This window comes from Delphinapterus leucas, chromosome 14 (genome assembly GCF_059928025.1).
Source record: "Delphinapterus leucas isolate spDelLeu-1000000601 "Yukka" chromosome 14, BTC_Dleu_Yukka2, whole genome shotgun sequence".
NCBI classification, from domain to species: domain Eukaryota; kingdom Metazoa; phylum Chordata; class Mammalia; order Artiodactyla; family Monodontidae; genus Delphinapterus; species Delphinapterus leucas.
This window is the reverse complement of record NC_143142.1, coordinates 57,018,110-57,039,786: the sequence shown is the minus strand read 5'-3', so window position 1 is coordinate 57,039,786 and position 21,677 is coordinate 57,018,110. Positions and strand designations below refer to the sequence as shown.

The 21,677-nt window shown below is 35.6% G+C and overlaps 1 protein-coding gene across 4 annotated transcripts in view; it reads right to left on the bottom strand.

The window, feature by feature from the left end:
• PIK3C3 (phosphatidylinositol 3-kinase catalytic subunit type 3) overlaps nt 1-21,677 on the bottom strand; it is a 154,698-nt gene that overhangs the window by 99,687 nt on the left and 33,334 nt on the right. For all 4 annotated transcript variants that reach the window (XR_016387628.1, XM_022562649.3, XM_022562648.2 and 1 more), the window contains 2 exons: nt 3,251-3,337; nt 1,177-1,272 (listed from right to left, as the gene is read on the bottom strand). Coding sequence is in view for 3 of the 4 variants with exons in the window: in XM_022562649.3 (XP_022418357.2) it covers nt 1,177-1,272; nt 3,251-3,337 (183 nt within the window). In the remaining variant the exon portion in view is untranslated. The remainder of the gene's footprint in view (nt 1-1,176; nt 1,273-3,250; nt 3,338-21,677) is intronic.

The window sequence follows — 21,677 nt, the reverse complement described above, 5'->3', positions numbered from 1 at the left end:
AGCAAACAGTATTAAATAGTCTACGTTCTTATCTATTTTTCCCCCAGAGAGTACTATTTATAAAATAAAAAGCTGAAACAAGTTAACTTTTCCTAACCTTTTACTTTAGGAAGGGGTACAAGCTAAAGGGAAAAATACATTAACTTGAAAAGTACCAGAAAAATGATCACAGATTAACTATACAAACCCTAAACCTTCATTATGAAAACATCTTTCAAATAGTAATTTAATAGTTATAAAACATATATTTTTAAAAAATCACTTGTGACAACTTTAACAAATAAAACTAATGTGTAAAGGTAATTTAAAAGTGCTGCTTCTAATGAACAAATAAACTGCATATAGCTTAGCTCTATGCTAGAAGAAATATTATTCTATTATGCCATGTATCGAAAGTCTGTCCTCATTCACACTGATTCTGATTCGCACTGTCCTCATAAGCACTTGTCTCAGTACTTCCAAAATAACAGAAGGTACCTAATTTATGTGGTTTTGAACTATGCATACTATTATTTCTGTAGTACTAAAATGAAGACCCATAAATAAGCATTTAAGGCACAGATATTTTTCAAGTAGCTAGATATCAAATATACAACTACTTTCTTTTGGTAATGAACAGACCAGAGCAAATTCATAACTTCATATTCATTACCACTCAGCCTACTGATAACATGGTTCTCTTAATTCTGCATATATTATATAAATGAACATTTATAAGGTATTTCATAAGCATACTTATGTTGAATTGTTACATATACAATTCCAACACATTACATACACACTCAAATAACAAACATACCCTTACCATTCAACAGCCTACCACATAAAACATATGATTCCCTCTTTCTACTTTTCAAATGGACACTAATTGTTAATGAAGCTACTGCTTTAATGTCTTACTTGCCAATTTACAGAACAATTAATCAAAAAGTTTTTAATCTCTTGCATATTTATTGAATTCTATAACCCAGAACTGCATTACATGAGTGATCAGCTTTTGTAATCTTGTTGTAGCTATATGATTTGATTTGTGTATATACAAACAGCTGCTGCTGACAGCTGTCTGCTGCCATTCTGCAGCCAAAGAATTCATCCCAGCAGGAAAAACGGTAAATTGTTTTTAATGTTTCCCCTCCCTTCTACTTTAGAGACCATAAACAGTTCCAAGGAAAATACCTTTTCATAATAAACAATACCATATTCCTTATCATCACACTTGACACATCGAAACTCAACCATCAAGTACATGAAATTAGAACTTCGTTTTTCACTCTAAAAGAAAAAAACAATATTTTTTATGAAAAATGATTTTCTTCAACATCAGTTTGTATCATTATTCCCAATTCAGTAATACATGGATTCTATCAAATATAATTTAAAATGTAACAAATTTTTATTTCATTATTATAAATGCACTGTTTTACACAGCACTACTATTTCATTATATACAGCACTACTGTTTTATCCAGAAGTGTCTACTACTCACTTATAACTCCCTCCTCAAACTTAATGACATTTTTGGTTTATTCAGTAGTATGAATTCTATTATATAACATTTTAAAGGTATTTCATATACATTTGCAGGAGAATTATTTTATTTTAAAAAATTTGTATTTCTAATAATTTTAAGCAAAGAACAGTTCACCCTTAAACCATATGGACTAATCTAACTGTAGAAATTAATATAAGTATAACAAAAAACAAAAGTAAAACAAAGTGTATGTAACTAAGGACAGAGGTCATTTGAGCTTAACAGATACAACATTTACAAGTTTTTCACAATTTATAAACGGTCTTAAAATAACTTGTAATCATTTGTAAAGTTTTATCAATACACTTTAAATACACTGGGAATAGTTACTTCTTCCCCAACATATAAAATGCTGATTGTGTGTATAAATGTGTCCCCTTAAAAATGCAAATATTATGTTAATAATGAAGTGAAAATAAAATTAAATTTAAAAGGGTGATTAGTCCTGACCCAAAACAGTTTGAAAAATGGCTTTAAATCTATATGTATATAATCATAAAGATCTAAGGAGGTCACTTAAACTGTTCAGCTTTATGAAGCATATTATAATCTATTATGATAATAGATAGCCTCCTATGTTTTAAAGAGTGCAGACAGAGTGAGTGAAAAAGGATGGGCAAAGTATGCTCTAATGTTACATTTTCTAAACCCAGGGGTATCTAAGTTGAAGAATAGAAAAATTAAAAGTATTTTTTAATTAAAAATAGGAAAAAGAAAAAAGCATTTTGATTAAACTATTTTTGGAATGTGACTATTATCAAACTTCAAAAAAGTAAAATTTTCTTCCAGTTTCAGTATATAAGAATGTATTATGAGTACATTTAGAAAAGATGCCCAGTATTCATACTGAATATAAATGTTGTTAGACACTACTAATTTGTTTTTTAAAAATGAACAATGTCAAAATTTTATTTTTCTAAGTGTTCACTGTAAAATGACAAATTTCTCTCTTTCCACCTGCTGAAAACTGTTGAAAGAACACAAATCAAGTCAGTTGTGCCATGTGGTGATCACTATAAGCTACGCATTTCACAAAACTGCTATTCCTCTCTCCTAATGTGATTAATATATAAGCATTATTTCTGCTCTCTAGACATAGAGTGTTAGGCCAAACATCTAGTATTTCAGTGCTAGTGTACATAAAAAAAATTTTTGTCATTCTAACTTTTGTAAAGAGTTTCATTGAAGCCATCTTTTCATTGAACATATTCTGGACCAATACACAAGATTAAGAAAGCACACAAATTACTTGAACCATGTAACCTCATTAAGTGTGCACAGCCCTATATGTACTAAATAAGACAAGGAATATCTTAATTGGGGAGAGGAACTGCTATCAATGACTTAAGGTAACTGAAGTGAAGAGGTTGTTTTGACACTATGTTGACAGATTTATCCAATCAACTTGGACATAAACTGCTATATGGAGAAAGAGAGAACACACAAGTGAGGCATCAAGCTTAACATAGGCTTCACTTATATGATATTTAGTACACTTATGATACCCACTACCTATTTCGGGGTTCAAGAGAACACTAAAATATAAGAAAGGCAGATATCCTAAGCTTTCCTTTTATTAGCATAAACCTCACAACTAGAGGTAATCCTCAATGCTCCCACATTTGAGAGATACCTGGCAATAAATAGTTCTTCTAAAAATTTTTTCAGTTAAAATTCTGGAGAAAATATTTTGAAATAAAAAAGAGGGATACAACCCACCTCATTTATCATTTCTATTTCTCTAAATGTCAATCTGTCCAGCCAATCTACTTTCACCATGTGACCTTGTCGATGAGCTTTGGTGAGCTGCAAAAAATATATAATGGAGAAAATTTTAAGAGATCTCACAGAAAGGAGGATAAAGAATGGAAATGATCATCAACATGACACTGGAAGTACTAGCTAATGCAAAGAAAAAGGAAATAAATGATATACAGATTGGGAAGAAATAAACAATACTTTCTTTATTCAAAGGTGACATGATCATTTATGTAGAAAATATTTTTAAATGGGCAAAAAGCTCCTGGAACTAATAAGCAATTACAGCAAGGAGGATACGAGGTTCATATATAAAAGTCAATCTCTTTCTTATATATTGTTACCAGCAATCAATAAGTAAAATTTGAAATTAAAAACACAATATCAAAACACAGTATCATTTACATTAGTGCCTCCCAAAAATCAAATTGGTATAAATCTAACAAAATATGTACAATATCTATGTGATGAAAACTAAAAAACTCTGATGAACAAAATCAAAGAAGTAAATTAATGGGCAGATACTCCATTCAGGGTAAGATGACTCAATATTGTCAAGATGTCAGTACTTCCCAACTTGATTTATAGATTCAAAGCAATCCTAGTCCATAAACACAACAAAACAAAACAAAACAAAATCCCAGCATGTTATTTTGTAGGTATCAACACACTGATTCTAAAGTTTATATGGAAAGGCAAAGGATCCATAATAGCCAACACAGTATTGAAGAACAAAACTGGAAGCTATACATTACCCAACTATAAGACTTAATATACAGCTACTGTAATCAAAACATTGTGGTACTGGCGAAAGAATAGATAAATGGATCAATGGAACAGAATGGAGTCCAGAAAGAGTCCACATAAATAGAGTCAATGATCTCTGACCAAGAAGCAGAGGCAATAAAATGGAGCAAAGAGTCTTTTCAAATATCGCTGGGATAACTGGACATGCACACGCAAACAAATACATATAGACAAAGACCTTACACCCTTCACAAAAATTAACTCAAAATGAACCACAGACCTAAATGTAAATTGCAAAATACAAAACTCCTAGAAGATAACATAGGAGAAAACCTAAATGACCTTGGGTATGGTGACAATTTTTTAGATGCAACACCAAAGGCATAATCCATGAAAGAAATCATTAATAAGCTGGACTTCATTAAAATTAAAAAATTCTGCTCTGTGAAAGACATTGTGAAGAGAATGAGAAAACAAGCCATGGACCGGGAGAAAATATTTGCAAAAGGCACATATGATAAAGGAATGTTGGCCAAAATATACAAAGAACTATTAAAACTCAACAATAAGAAAATAAGCAACCTGATTTAAAAAATGGGCCAAAGATCTTAATAAACAACTCACCAAAGAAGAGATACGGATGGCAAATAAGCATGTGAAAAGATGCTCCACATCATATGTCATCAGGGAAATGCAAATTAAAACAATGAGAAAACACTTATCAGAATGACCAAGATTTGGAACACTGACAACATCAAATGCAGGTGAGGATGTAGAGCTACAGGAACTCTCATTAATTGCTGGTGAGAATGCAAAAATGTAGAGCCATTCTGGAAGTCAGTGTGGCAGTTTCTCACAAAACTAAACATACTCTTACCATACAGTCCAGGAATTGCCCTCCTTGGTATTTACCCAAAGGAGTTGAATACTTAATGCCCACACAAAAGCCTGCACATGGATATTTATAGCGACTTTATTTATAATAACCAAAACTTGGAAGCAATTCAGATGGCCTTCACCAAGTGAATGGATAAATGAATACATTCAAACAATGTTATGCAGTGCTAAAAGGAAAGGAGGTATCAATCAATGAAAAGACATGGAGGAACCTTAAGTACACATTACTTGCACATTGCTAAGTGAAAGAGGTCAATCTGAAAAGGCTAGGTACAGTATGATTACAACTAAAGAAAAGGTATTGATAAAACTATGAAGATAATAAAAAGATAACTAGTTGCCCAGGGTTGCGGGGGAAGAAGGGATGTATAAGTGGAGCACAGAAGATTTTTAGGGCAGTAAAACTACTCCGTATCATACTATAATGATGGACAAATGACATTAAACATTTGTCAAAGCCCATAGAATGTACAATACCAAGAGAGAACACTGAGGTATATGGTCTTTGGGTGATTATGAGTTGTCAGTATAGGTTCATCAATTGTCACAAATTGTAACAAATGTACCACTGTGGTGAGAGGTGTTGACAATAAGGGAGGCTATACATGTGCTGGGGCAGAGTGTATATGAGAAATATCTGTACCTTCCTCTTAGTATTGCTGTGAATGTAAAACGGTTCAACAAAAATAAAATCTTTTAAAAATCTAAAAAATCAAAAAAAGAAGTGTTATGTCACCTTCACATTTGATACATTCCTATACACAACAGAAGCCGCACAAAACTATCAAGATAAGAAATGGACTTGGCTAGAGACTAATCATCATAGTTTTTACAGAAAAACAAAAAATTTTAAATTGTCTACAATCTGCCATCTAAACATGCTAAAAAATAATGAAGCCTTTCCTGAAAGTATCTCCATGTTCTATATTTCTTGTATTTTGATTACTACAAAGGGAGAGAATTATAATGATAGTTCTTCAAATTGGAAATAAACTTCTATTTTTTTCACATCTCAATATGAAAAATAACAAACAGTTACATACATAAGGCATTTCTCTGGAGCCTATAATTTACTACTCTAAGACTTAAGCACATAAGTGTGCATGTGTGCTTTACTTTTAAGAAGGAGTAATGAAATAATTAACAGTAATGAAAGAACCAGCAGTAAAAGAATTTCTAGAGTTGCAGTTGGTAGAGCCCTCTAAAGGTCTTACTAACCTACCCTTGGTTTCACAAATTAAATAATACACTGACCCTTCAAATATACAGAGAATTCAAGATAATTTCCAAGGTCCTCAAACTGAAACTAGATTTTGTCTTAGAAAGTGTAATTTTAAACATCAGCATTATTCATGTATCAAATCCCCTCTTTCTTTCCAAACAAATTCATAGCATAAAGCAAAACTGAGCATTAAGGACTTCAATGGTAGCTTGTCTTTATGATTTGTCTTCATTTCCATTATACAAGTTATGATGGTATATTCCTACAAGGATGCCAAACACTTCTACCAATTATTATCTCTCTCACAGAACTAAAAATCTTCGTCAATATTCTTTATATTCCTCAACTAAGGGACTCTTATCACAACTACATGGTCATACTATTTCAGAAATGAAAATAGTAGCTTCATACAAAAAGTCTGAGGATCACTGTAATGTAAAAATATTATCAGCTTAGCTTTCTTCTGAATAACAAATTCCTTTTCACTTGAGGTAATCTCTAAATGAAAATGGATGAGGCAACAAAAAGTGTTTAGCACTATTACTCACAAAGCAGGGACTAAACATTTTGCTGGCTCTGGTGGAACATTAGACAGATACACTAACATGGAAACACTAAGAATTAGTTACAAGGGAACCAAAAGAACACCAGGCAATGTGACCTAAAGGAAAGAGTGCTAGACTAGGAGCCATTAGACCTGGGTTCTAACCCTAGCACTCCATTTTCGAATTCTGTCATTTTTGAACCCTCATGTACAAACAGAAGTATTAATTTCTATTTCTGCTAGCAAAATTCAAATAGGATAATGGATGCAAAATATGATAGGTAGTATTATTCCATACAGTCTTTATAAAGAATTATATTCTCACTCATTTTGCCACATGTTCCAAACTAGTTTTTTAAATGAATAAAAATATAAAGGGTCATATCACATGAACTACCACACTGAAGTGGCAGAGCCAGGATTTAAACCCCAGGTCTATGAAGTCCATACTTCTCCTATCAGTCTTTGCTATCTCCTCTATTGATGCATTCATAGTAAAAGATTTAAGTCTAATTAACTTTTGTAATTTTTTAAACACAAGTTTCATATTTATGATACAGTAGCTAATTCTCCACTAGTTTCCTTTGAGGAAAAAATTGACAATAGCATATTGAGTTTAGATGTGGCAGAATGTGTTGGGCATTTTTCTCTCCCTTACTAAATAATCAGACAAATCGAAAATTCTCTGAAGGCATTTCACTAATTCCAGAATTCATGTTTGCTGCCAATAAATATTACTTCCTATATAGCATATTCTTACCTTCTGTATTTGAATAGTAAAAGATGACCATTCTCAACCTTACAAATAGCAACCAAAGAATGCATGGTCAAGGATGGTAGTACCATAAACTGGTAAAGCCATTTTGGAGTACAAGTTTAAAGTACCTGAGATATATTCATATTTGTGCATCACTGTTTGCAATATGGAAAACTTAGACATAAAAGAATGTAAATGTCTATCAATAGTGGGAACTATTAAGTAAACTATGGCACACACACTAAGAAATACTATAATCAAAAAGAAAGAAAAATCCATATACCCCGTTAGGAAACATCACTATGACACTGTTGAATGCAAAAGCAACTGTAGAATGAGAGGTACCACTTATGCTATGACTGTTTGTTTACAAGTTTGTCTCACACCAGACTCCTGAGATTGACAGCAGAATTTCTAGATTATCTCTCTGCTTGAATCAGTTTTATAACTTCTGTTGCACTAGAAAGTTACCACTCAAAATGTCCCCTAGCTACTTGTGCTATTTATCTGATACTATGTAACAAAGCACCACAAAACTCAGTGCCTTAAAACGCCACTCATTTTAATATTTTTCATGATTCTTGGAGACATCAATAAGTCATTTTCTTGAGGACATCTGGATATTTTTTTTCTCTTAGTCTAACAGTCTCTCATGAGACTGTTGTCGTGTGGTTGCTGGAGCTGGAATGTCCAAGATAGCTTCACTCACATTTCCAATGCCTTCATGGGCAAGGATGGGCACAGGTGGGAAACCAGAGTGGTGGGGCCTCTCTTTCTGAAGGCACTCTCAGTGCTGCTCCCTCTCCAGGTAGTCTTTCAACATAGACACTCCAACTAGGTAGCTGGACTTCTTACATGGTGGCTCATTATTCCCCAAAAGTACAAAAAACAGAAGCTTTCAAGTTGTCTTAAAGTTTAGCCCTGGAACAGGCATAGCATCAGTTCAGCTGCATCATGTTAGTTAAAATGAGTCACAGAGCTACTGCAGATCCAACATGGAAGCGTGAGTATCAGGAGGCATATTTCATTGAGGGTCACCTTTGGAGACTAGCTAGCACAACATTTACTGGACAATCTAAGCATACAGTTGATTGCTCAATTGCAGAAGAGCAAGGGGAGAGAATTTGAAGATGGCAAAGCTAGCTCTTGTCTGGACTTTAGGTATCAGGTAAAGTCTAGAATTAGCTATCACAATTCCTAAATGATTAGGCCTTGCCTTCCCCTCCAAAATAAGCTCTTACAACTCTCCAACTGATATGTTACACTCCAGCCACCCATTTCAGTTCTTCAGACAGTAAGGCCTTTTACTTCTAAGACTCAATGCAGATTAAATAATTTAATATTAGATGAAGATTTTTACTAAAAATTTTAGAGAACTATAAAGCACTATGCAAACTGTAAGCAGCTGTTATTAGCCCGTAATCTATGTCACTTCGTCTCTATAGGTGCTGATGACTATGTAGACAGACTTGGGTGGTTTTCACCAGTCCAAAGCAGTTTCCACTTGTCTCCAGTTTGAGAATGTCTATAGATAATGAAGACCAACAAATGAACTTGAACAGTTTATATTTCATTTGGGGTCTGACCTAGATCTTCCAAATGAGAAAATCTGCATTCTGTTAAACAGCAGGGTAAAACTAGTACAATCTGTTTCAAATTGCTTGTGAAGAGATAATCCTCACTAGGGTGCCCATCCTAGAAAGCAGCTAGGTCAAGATATCAGTAAAAGAGTCATTCTCTCTTTTTAAGGAACATAAGTTTCTACAGAATTCACAAGAAATCGTATAGAGCTTGGAAGAGAAGCCCACTGTCATAGATATAATAGCATAATTATTGAGCTCTAACTTCTCCAAGAATTAAATAGCAAGGGGTTTTACAAGCTACTTAAATAAAAGAATCTGTGTAAGAACCGAATAAGAACATGCCCAGGAAACTGCTTGGAGTACTAATCATGTATATCAGATTTAATGGGAGGACAGATACGTGCTTGAGGAAGATGCCTCAGATTAGTAGGTGTTCAATACAAGTACCAAGGACAGAACTAAAAGTAGGCCAACTTGCTACACTGTATATAGACTAGTAACAGCAGAGAAAAGGAACGTCAAACTGGATAGCTATCCCTGGGAACAGACAGACTTCCATGATCACCACAAGTTACAGTTCTTTGCTCCTTATTTGTATCTGCCCTACTAGACCATAAGCTTCTTGAGTGCTAGAGCTATGAATGGTTGGCAGAACCTAGCATTTATCCATTCAATGAATATTTATATTTACTGACAGGACTTCTAATGTGGAAAGGTGATAGAACAGAAAACAAATGCTTGTATACGCTGCAATTTTGTTTAAGAGCTTTGGGGAGTAAATGGGGAGCAAGGGGAAGGGAGTGACACTCAAAAGGAAGCTGGAGAAAAGAATGATTCATGCCCTTAGTCACTTTTCCCTAGTACTTATATACTTTCAACATAAATATATATTACTTAATTTGCTGTTTTAAGTTACAAACTTCCATCAGGTCCTCTGCTCTGGAGATAAGCACAGAATGTTGAACAAAAGAAGCAAGTTCCCTGCCTTCAAGAACTTAAGGTAGGGGTGAGCTATTTGTATGGTAATGCCTATATGCCCATATGGTAAACGCTTATATGTCTATATACAAATTGAAACAGTAATACGAAAGTCATGAACAGGGTGATGTGACAGAAAATAATGGGAGTTCCTGAGAAGGCCTCTCAGGCAGTAACATTAAAGCAGAGACTTGAAGGATAAGGAGTAAGTCAAACAAACAGGATGAAATCTTCCATGCAGAGGAAATAGCTTATTTGTCAGCACATCAGGGAGTTTGATGTACCCAGGTATTAAAGAGAGACTAGGATGGTAGTCCTCGGTAAATATTTAAGTAAATCAAGTTCTCTGTGAGGTGGACAGTAGGAAGATCTACACATACATAAGATGCTTACTGGGAATCATCTTTCTTGAGGTTCATCATGATCTAGATTTTTCTTTATAGTAGATACCACACTTACAGCCTAAAGGAAGAAAGGGAAGAGTGAAAAGAACTGAAAAATGTTTATCTATTTCAAATCTGCCTAGGAATCTGTAGGGAGGTAAATGGGGAGAGACAGACTCAAAAGGAAACTGGAGAGAAAATGGTTTCTGCTTTACAAATTTTTCCCTGGCCCGTTTCTTCCATATTCATATACCCACTTTATCTTTACAAAAGGCATCAATTAACATGTATTAATCAAAATACGAGACACATGGCCCAAGTTCACATATGCTATGAAAGGTGGGCTAGTTTTGTTGGTTTATCAAGACACGGTATGGTAATTCACGGAGTTTATTATCTACCTGTGAAAACAAGATGCAGAACAAGATGAACATAAGACAGAATATAACTGATAAAAGAATTCAAAGATGTACACCAAACTTTGATCCTGGTTTTAAGCACCCACATACACCTTATGACTATGTCTGATAATCTGGAAATACAGCATACAAGCACATATCAAGCGAGCCATATAAAAATAACTTAGAAGAACAATTCTCACTTTCTATTTTCAAGCTAGTAGAAAGTTTAAAGTGGATAAAGGCTTTACAACAGCACAGAATTGCAAATACTTTGAACAGCCAACCATAGAGGATTGCTGAAATGAATTATGGCATATCCATACTATGCAAAACCTGACAAGTCGTTACAAATCATGTTATGTAAGCATCTTAAATGACCTGGAACAATTTTGAAACATTATTAAGTGTAAAAGCAGGATTCATTTAAACACACACACAATATGATCCCAAATTAAAAATAAATACACATATATTCCATACATTCCATACATACATACATACATTTATTTATTTATTTACCAAAAGCATATCAACTAAAATACTAATGATGACTATTGTGAGTAGAGGATTAGAGGTGATTTTTACAGTCTTTGCACTTTAACAATCTTCTATTGTAGATGTATGTTAGCTTGTAATAACAAAAGATAAGTTATTTAAAAACTAAAGTTATTTTAAGAACAATTAACTGTGGAGAAAACCCTGTTGAAAAAACCATAAAAGATTAGCATTTATCAAGACGATGCTAAATAAAGTTACATTACTTCATAATAAACTCAAAGAATAAAGACCCATCTGATAAATTTAACTCAATCATATGAAATGAAAACCAGGTATCAACATAATTGTTCTCTCTCAAATTATTTCTTCCAAGGGCCTTTCAACTGGGTCCAACTAAAAACCTATATAAATTAAATGAAAAAAAAACCATATAAATTAAAAGCTGCCACTTTTCAATATGCAGTTAATAAAAACTCCTATACAAAAAAATGTACAGGCTTAAAGTTTCAAACTTTACTCACATCAAGAAACTGTAAGAGGGGAGTTACAAGATAAGTGGATTTTCCAAAATAAGTAGTTATGCAATAGGTGATGCTTTGGCCAGATACACTTATGCTTTCTTAGGAAATCTTAGGAGAAAAACATGACAAAGCTGTATTTTCTTTTTTCCTTTTTTCCCTCTGCCACTTGAAAAAATAAACAAAAAAAACCCAGTCTACTCTTGTCACCAGATGGAAAACTTTCAGATTCAGAGGGCCTATGTGAATGTTCAAAATCTCTCTTGACACATTTATAGGAATACTGGCCAATAAAAATGCTTGGTACTACCATGTACAAGACTAATTTTTTTCCAGCATGATCATAGAGGGTTGTGTTTATTCAACTACCCCATATCTCCTTCCTCTAAATTCCCTCAAGTTAAAGGTTATAATATAACTCTTTTAACACTAACACTTCCCTAAGCCTAGACTAGAACTGAGCATAAGTACTCATTAAACAGAATATCATTATTGGTCAGTAATCTATTTGCAGGATGCACTATGGCTCACTGAGACATTTGTATTATTAAACAGTATAATTCTTCAATAAACAATGAGTCCTATCCATGTCAAATCAAATACAAGCTATGCAGTAATTTATAATTCAAGACAAAATATAGTTGTATAGGGCTTCCCTGGTGGCAGAGTGGTTAAGAATCCACCTGCCAATGCAGGGAACATGGGTTCGAGCCCTGGTTCGGGAAGATCCCACATGCTGCGGAGCAACTAAGCCCGTGCACCACAACTACAGAACCTGTGCTCTAGAGCCTGTGTGCCACAACTACTGAAGCCCACACACCTAGAGCTTGTGCTCCACATCAAGAGAAGCCACCACAATGAGAAGCTTGTGCACCTAGAGCTTGTGCTCCACAAGAGAAGCCACCGCAATGAGAAGCCTCTGCATCGCAACGAAGAGTAGCCCCTGCTTGCCATAACTAGAGAAAGCACTTGCGCAACACAGACAAAAATAAATAAATAAAATAAAATAAATTAAAAATAATATACCCAGCAATCCCACTACTGGGCATATATCTAGAGAAAATCATAGCCAGGACATGGAAGCAAACTAAATGTCCATCAACAGATGAATGTATACAGAAGGTGTGACACATATATACAATGGAATATTACTCAGCCATAAAATGAAACAAAATTGAGCTATTTGTAGTGAGGTGGATGAACCTAGAGCCTGTCATACAGAGTGAAGTCAGAAAGAGAAAAACAAATACCATATGCTAACACATATATATGGAATCTAAAAAAAAAAAGATGGTTCTGAAGAACCTAGCAGTAGGACAGGAATAAAGATGCAGACGTAGAGAATGGACTTCAGGACACGGGGAGGGTGAAGGGTAAGCTGGGATGAAGTGAGAGAGTGGCATGGACATATATACACTACCAACTGTAAAACAGATAGCTAGTGAGAAGCAGCTGCATAGCACAGGAAGATCAGCTCGGTGCTTTGTGACCACCTAGAGGGGTGGGATAGGGAAGATGGGAGGGAGACGCAAGAGGGAGGGGATATGGGGATATATGTATACGTATAGCTGGTTCACTTTCTTATACAGCAGAAACTAACACACCATTGTAAAGCAATAATACTCCAATAAAGATGTTAAGAAAAAGTATTCACTTAAACTGAGATTTAAAAAGGTATTGTATCGGGGCTTCCCTGGTGGCGCAGTGGTTGAGAGTCCGCCTGCCAATGCAGGGGACACGGGTTCGTGCCCCGGTCCAGGAGGATCCCACATGCCGCAGAGCGGCTGGGCCCGTGAGCCATGGACGCTGAGCCTGCGCGTCCGGAGCCTGTGCTCCGCAACGGGAGAGGCCACAACAGTGAGAGGCCCACGTACCGCAAAAAAAAAAAAAAAAAAAAAAAAGGAGTTGTATCTGTATGTTAGAGTCTGCACCCACACCTATTATAATTAATTCTTACAAAGCTTCTACCTTCCTGATTAATGAAGTCTTAGACACAAATCTTCAATTTTACTTTGAAATTTTACATATGTATCTTATTCAGGAAGAGTGGTGTTTGCCTCTTAAAAGTTTCATTCAGTTTAACTCCTCAGAGATTAATGTAGTCTTAAAAGCACGTTACTTTCCAGTTTTCTGGCAGAAACTATAGCTGTAAAGACAGCAACAGATTTACAGAACATGAATCGATATTCTTTTAGGGCTCAATCTTTCACTGGCAAAAACTAATTTAGTCTACTTGCTACCATCGATTTCAAGACAAATCTAAAAGTTTGGACAGTCAGACAACAGTAAGCAAATCAAAGTGACTGATAAAAAAGATTCTACCATGTATCATTAGGAATAAATTTATAAGATTCCCAAACTCTTCTTTTATGACACAAAGGAAAAGCAACACAGAATCAAATCCAATACACTATGTTTATAAAAGTTATACTTATTATTTATACAAAAACCTGTAGTTAAGATGCTTTTTTTTTTTTTTTTTTGCGGTACGCGGGCCTTTCACTGTTGTGGCCTCTCCCGTTTCAGAGCACAGGCTCCAGACGCGCAGGCTCAGCGGCCATGGCTCATGGGCCCAGCCGCTCCGCGGCATGTGGGATCTTCCGGGGCCGGGACATGAACCCGTGTCCCCTGCATCAGCAGGCGGACTCTCAACCACTGCGCCACCAGGGAAGCCCTAAGATGCATTTTTGATGACATAGATGGTGCCACTAAATAAGTTTTACAGCCTTGAATAATTTCACTAAGAATTGTCTGATATTTAGAAGAAAAAATCCCTAAAGATAACGAATATTCATATTTTTCCTCCGTCCCTTCCTCCCTCCCTTCCTTCCCACTAAGGGCACATTGAAGAAGTAGTTCTGTGTTAGACAACCTAATTGAGTTAGTTGACTTTCATCTTCTTCATCAAAGTGCTCTTCAGCGTAAGGGAATTAACCAAATAACTTGGCTAAGTAGTAACTGAATTCCAAGATTAGTGAAAAGAGGTAGTAAGATGGGACTTGTTGACTTATTGTTTTCCCAGTACTAGGTCTGAGAGTTATGTATATATATAATTAAATTTTTTATTTTTATTATAAAGCAAAAGTATGCAGAATAATATGAGATATCCATGAATTCACTGTCAAAACTGAACATGTATTGTTTGCCTTATTTGTTTCACACTTTTTAAAAAAGATGAAAAAAATCACAGATATTTGTAAAGACTTCCCTAATTCTTTCATTTCAATTTGCTTTTTTAAACTTAATGCTGTTTTTGATACTTATCCATGTTAATCTACACAGCTCAAATGCTTTCATTTAAACTGTTGTATAGTATCCCAGTGTACGAGTAAATCAGTTTATTATTTATTCTCCCAACAAACTCAACTTTTTGTGTTATTATCAGGGTTGAAGTGAATATACGTGTATATATCTCCTTATGCCCATAAGTGAGTTTCTTTAGTGTAGAAATCTAGGTGTGAAATTGTTGGATTTCCAAGATAAAAAATCTATACATTTTCTGTTTGGTTTATTTCTAAATGTCACGTAGTTTTTGTTGCTAGTGTAAATATCTTTTGAAGATTTTATTTTTAGATTGGTAAAACAGCAATAATAGGAATTTTGGAATAATAACTGATTTCTGTTTATTAATCTTGTATCTAACAACATTATTATTTATAACAGTTTGTCTAATAGTTCTTCTGACTTTTCTATGTAATCATCATCTGTAAATAATTTTTATTTCTTACCTCTATATATACGGTTTTCTTGTACTGACTAGTACAAGAAACTCTGGTACAATGTCTAATCGGAACAGTAATAGAAGCATCCTTGTTTTGTTCCTGACTTTAATGAGAATGTTTCTTACATTTAACCATATGGTAAGATGCTGGTTATCAGTTCTTGGTATATTTCTCATATCAGGTTAAGAAAGTCCTATTTTATTTTACCAAAACTTTATATGATGAATGTTGGTTGAAACTCACTAAAAAGTTGGTAAGATTGGGAATCCTTTTGACCATATGTTTTTTTCTCCTTAATTTAATATGCAGGAGATAGTTAACACAACAGGTTTGAAGCCGCTATCTTCAGAAGGGCCTGCTTGCAAGGATGGCCCTCAGCAAATGTGTGAGAACTTGACTTCTGAAACATTCTCTAACGGGTATAGATGTTTCACTGTGGCTAGGCTGTTTGTACACTGTGATTTATGGTGAGCACCTGCTTTCTTTCTGGGAGGCCAGAATTTTGGTAGCTGAGGGCAGAGAATGCCTGTGTGACCAGACCCCTAGTAAAAAACCTAATTTCTGAGTCTCAAATGGGCTTTTCTAAAAGGCTTCATTTTTCTTCCTGGAGAAAGCAGCACACTCAGTGTCTCTTCCTGGGCTGGGAAGGGGAAGCATAGGAAGCCTGCGTATGGATTTCTCCAAACCCCACCTATATCTTTTTCTTTTACTGAACCATCTAGTTGTATATTCTTACTGTGTTGCTTATAATCAATCTTAGCTGTGATTACAACTGCCTCTAAGTCCTGTGCTTTCATCATCTCATCTTGGGGGACCCCTGAAACACTCAATACTGTGATAATAATGTACACTAATAGATATTCTGTATTAAACTGTTCTTACAATTTTGGAATACATCTTGTTTGGGCATGATATATTTTTTAACCACTTGATTCAGTTTGCTAATTTTATGCTGAAATTTTGCATCTGTATTTATAACTGAGAACTGTCTATAATTTTCCTTTCTTTCACTTTTCTTCTCTAGTTTTGGTATCATGGTCATATTGATCTCAGCAGGCTTTGTAGGTCCAGCTTATAAAACCACTTGAGTTTGAAGAAAGGAGAATAAAGGGGGAAGAATTACTCTAACCAATATTAAGGTTCACTATATAGCTATAGTAGTAAATAATATCTTGTTCCTTTTTGTTTTGATTCTTTGATTTATGTTTTATGGTTTTATATTACTGTTTTATTTTTAAATAGTTTTTTAAAATTTTCAATATTCCATTATCTGAATTTCTGGTGCATATATTCCAGTTGTTTGTTATGATTACTGATTTTGGCTTCCATTGGTTTAAAATTTTAGATTGCAAACTCATCTTTTGTAGGGCTTACCTTCCTAAGTGGTTATACCTATTTTACTGCTACTTCATATTATTAGCTGTTTGTTGGGGGAGGATTTTCAGTTTATCTTAGTCTTCTACATTACTGAAACCAGAAACCAAACCAAACATTATTTGCTTATCTGCTATTGATGTTAGAGGAACCTAGAGAAAGAAAGAGATGTAAGGTTGGCAAATGTTTTGAGTTTTAGAAATGCGATTTATAAGCTAGATATCATTTTTGTTTATAAATCCAAGAACAGATTATCAAAGTGATGGCTTACGTGGACTTTTAAACCAGTACCCACATGATATTTGTAGTTAGATTTTAGAGAAATGAGGAACATGGAATTTTCAGGGAGGTGTTTTGGTAATTAAAAGCATAACCTTTTAATTTATGCCTTTAAAATTAATGGAACAAAATTTATGGAAGATTTAAATAGTAATGAGGTACATTATAACTGGGTAGAAAGACTGGCAGTCAAAAACCCTGATTTATAGCTCTCACAGTGGCTCATTGAATAACCAGCTATTTCTGTATTTGTGGACATTTTTCATTGATAGAATGTGGTCAGCTGGACTCGACTCCCTCTGTTAATTACAGGAATCATAACAGTGTCATCATCACGATGATTTTTTTTTTCAGCTATTCTGAAAAGGAAACAACCTCAGAGACCATTTTCTTTATAGTATAGCAAGTTGATTAAGTATACTTTTCTTGGTTTCTGAATACATTTCTACCCTGACGTAGCTTTGTGAAATAATTTGCATGAATAAACTGACATTCTGGGTAAAATCAGTTTAAGAAAATAAATTATTTAGTAGGATCTGTTAATGATCTGTCTCCCTTATTATAATTATGTAATTTACTATTTTCAGAATATAACATGAAGTTCCTAGAGATACCTTCAATTAATTTTATGTTAGGGCTTTCCGGGGAAAGTTGGTATTCTCTGTAATGTCTCTTTACATTAAAAAAAGTGTCCTTTCAGCCACATGTAAATCAATGAAGTTAGTATACTCCTTCACACCAAACACAAAAATAAACTCAAAATGGCTTAAAGACTTAAATATAAGACATGACACTATAAAATTCCTAGAAGAGAACATAGGCAAAACATTCTCTGACATTAAGTCGTAGCAATACTTTCTTAGATCAGTCTCCCAAAGCAAAAGAAATAAAAGCAAAAGTAAACAAATGGGACCTAATCAAACTTGTAAGCTTTTGCACAGCAAATAAAACCATACGCAAAATGAAAAGACAACCTATGGAGTGGGAGAAAATATCTGCAAGCAATGTGACTAACAAGGGCTTAATTTACAAAATATACAAACAGTTCATATAGCTCAATATCAAAAACAAAACAAAACAAACCCACACCCAATCAAAAAGTGGGCAGAAGACCTAAACAGACATTTCTCTAAAGAAGACATACAGATGGCCAACAGGCACATGAAAAGATGCTCACCACTGATAATTATTAGAGAAATGCAAATCAAAACTACAATGATACCTCACATCACACCAGTCAGAATGGCCATCATCAAAATGTCTGCAAATAATAGATGCTGGAGAGGGTGTGGAGAAAAGGGAATCCTCCCACACTGTTGGTGGACATGTAAATTGGTGCGGCCACTATGGAGAACAGTACATAGGTTCCTTAAAAAAACTAAAAACAGAGTTACCATGTAATCCAGAAATCCCACTCCTGGGCATATATCTGGAAAAGATAAAAACTAGTTCAATAAGATACATGTGCCCCAAGATTCACAGCAGCACTATTTACAACAGCCAAAATATGGAAGTAACCTAAGTGTCTATAGACAGATGAACTGATAAAGAAGATGTGGCATGCATATATATTTTCTATTATATATATTATATAATATATATTATATTCCACTATTCAGCCATAAAAAAGAATACAATTTTGCCATTTGCAGCAACATTGAATAGACCTAGAGATTAGCCATACTAGGGAATTAAGTCAGACAGAGAAAGAAAAGAAAAAGACAAATATCATGATATCACTTACATGTGGACCCAAAAAATGGATATAAATGAACATATTTACAAAACAGAGACAGACTCACAGACATAGAAAACAAACTTATGGTTACCAAAGGAGAAATTAGGGAGGGAATAAATTAGGAGTTTAGGATTAACAGATACACACAACTATATATAAAATAGATAAACAACAAGGACCTACTGTATAGCACAGGGAACTCTATAATATCTTGTAATAACCTATAATGGAAAAGAATCTGAAAAGTTTATGTGTCTGTATATGTATATGTACACACATATATCACTGAATCACTTTGCTGTATACCTGAAACTAATACAACACTGCAAACGAACTATTCTTCAATTTAAAAAAAAATTTGTAACAACCAGACACATCCTTTTAGTATAAAAGAAGCCTAAATTCTACCTCGGGTAAAATGGTTCTTTGGGACACTAGTCCACCATCTTCTCAGTCTGTTGGCTTTCAAAGTAAAATCACTTTTCCTTGCCCCAACACCTAGTCTCTCCATTAATTGGCCTGTTATGTGGCAATCACTAGGTGTTTGCACTAGGTAACAGTAACAACAACTGAAGCCTAAGTACTATTTGTAACACCAGTTCATTTATAGCACAAATATTTAATGGGTGCTCATTCACCACAGGCAAGTCAGTGTTTATTGAGTCACTAGGCACCATCTTTTATGCTATACCTAAGGACCTGCAGGAATATACATTGTTTCATTTCATACTCCCTCTGCCTTTTCTATTTTTCCACTTTAATCTTCTTGATAAGAACAACACATTCTCTATGCAAACTAATTCTTCACAATCTTTAAACCTAAAACACTTCACTGATACTTATCTTTGGAAAGATGTTTACATACAGGATTTAAAGACCTGATTTTAGGTCCTGGTTCTATAACTTACTGTTTATTTGAAAAGTTAACACAAATCACTTAACTTCTCTAAGCTTCCATCTTTTCAGGAGTTTAAAAACAATGTATATTTCATGAGTTACAAAATACTGTATAGAGGAGCTTCAAGATGGCAGAAGAGTAAGAAGTGGAGATCACCTTCCTCCCCACAGATACACCAGAAATACATCTACACGTGGAACACCTCCTACAAAACACCTACTGAACACTGGCAGAACAACTCAAACCTCTCAAAAGGCAAGAAACTCCCCATATACCTGGGTAGGGTAAAAGAAAAAAGAAAAAACAGAGACAAAAGAATAGGGATGGGACCTGCACCAGTGGGAGGAAGCTGTGAAGGAGGAAAGGTTTCCACACACTAGGAAGCTCCTTCATGGGCAGAGACTGCGGGTGGCGGAAGAAGGGAAGCTTCCGAGCCATGGAGGAGAGAGCAGCAACAGGGGTGCAGAGGGCAAAGCAGAAAGATTCCCGCACGGACGATCGATGCTGACCAGCATTCACCAGATCAAGAGGCTTGTCTACTCACCCTGGGACAGGTGGGGACTGGGAGACGAGGCTCCGGCTTCGGGGGGCGGATCTCTGGGAGACGACTGGGGTTGGCTGCGTGAAAATAGCCTGAAGGGGGCAAGTGCGCCACAGCTAGCTGGCAGGGAATCCGGGAAAAGGTCTGGAACTGTCTAAGAGGCAAGAGATTTTTTCTTGCCTCTTTGTTTCGCGGTGCACGAGGAGCAGTGATTAAGAGCGCCGCCTAAACGAGCTCCAGAGACAGATGCGAGCTGCAAGCTATCAGCACAGACCCCAGAGACCGGCATGAGACGCTAAGGCTGTTGCTGCAGCCACCAAGAAGTCTGTGTGCAAGCACAGGTCACTATCCACACCTCCCCTCCTGGGAGCCTGTGCAGCCCGCCACTGCCAGGGTCCCGTGATCCACGGACAACTTCCCTGGGAGAACACACGGCGCGCTCAGGCTGCTGTCATGCCAGCCTCTGCCGCCACAGGCTCGCCCCAAATTCCGTGCCCCTCCTTCCCCCTGGCTTCAATGAGCCAGAGGCCCCTAATCAGCTGCTCCTTTAACCACATCCTGTCTGAGCTGGAACAGAGGCCCTCAGGACACTACACGCAGAGGTGGATCCAAATCCAAAGCTGAACCCCAGGACCTGTGTGAACAAAGAAAAGAAAGGGAAATCTCTCCCAGTAGCCTCAGGAGCAGCGGATTAAATCTCCACAATCAGCTTGATGTACCCTGCATCTCTGGAATACCTGAATAGACAAAGAATCATCTCAAAATTGAAGTGGTGGACTTTGAGAGCAACAATGTATATATATATATATTTTTTTTCCTTTTTCTCTTTTTGTGAGTGTGTATGTGTATGCTTCTGGGTGTGATGTTGTCTGTATACCTTTGCTTTTACCATCTGTCCTAGGGTTCTGTCTTTCCGTTTTTTCTTTTAGTATAGTTTTTAGTGCTTGTTATCATTGGTGGATTTGTCTTCTGGTTTGGTTGCTCTCTTCATTCTTTTTTTTATTAATTTATAAATTTTTTTAATAATTATTTTTTATTTTAATAATTTAATTTATTTTTTTCTTTCTTTTTTTCTCCCTTTTATTCTGAGCTGTGAGGATGACAGGGTCTTGGTGCTCCGGCCAGGCACCAGGCCTGTGCTTCTGAGGTGGAAGAGCCAAGTTCAGGACACTGGTCACCAGAGACCTCCCAGCTCCACGTAACATCAAACAGCGAAAATCTTGCAGAGATCTCCATCTCAACGCCAAGACCTAGCTCCACTCGACCAGCAAGCTCCAGTGCTGGAAACCCTATGCCAAACAACTAGCA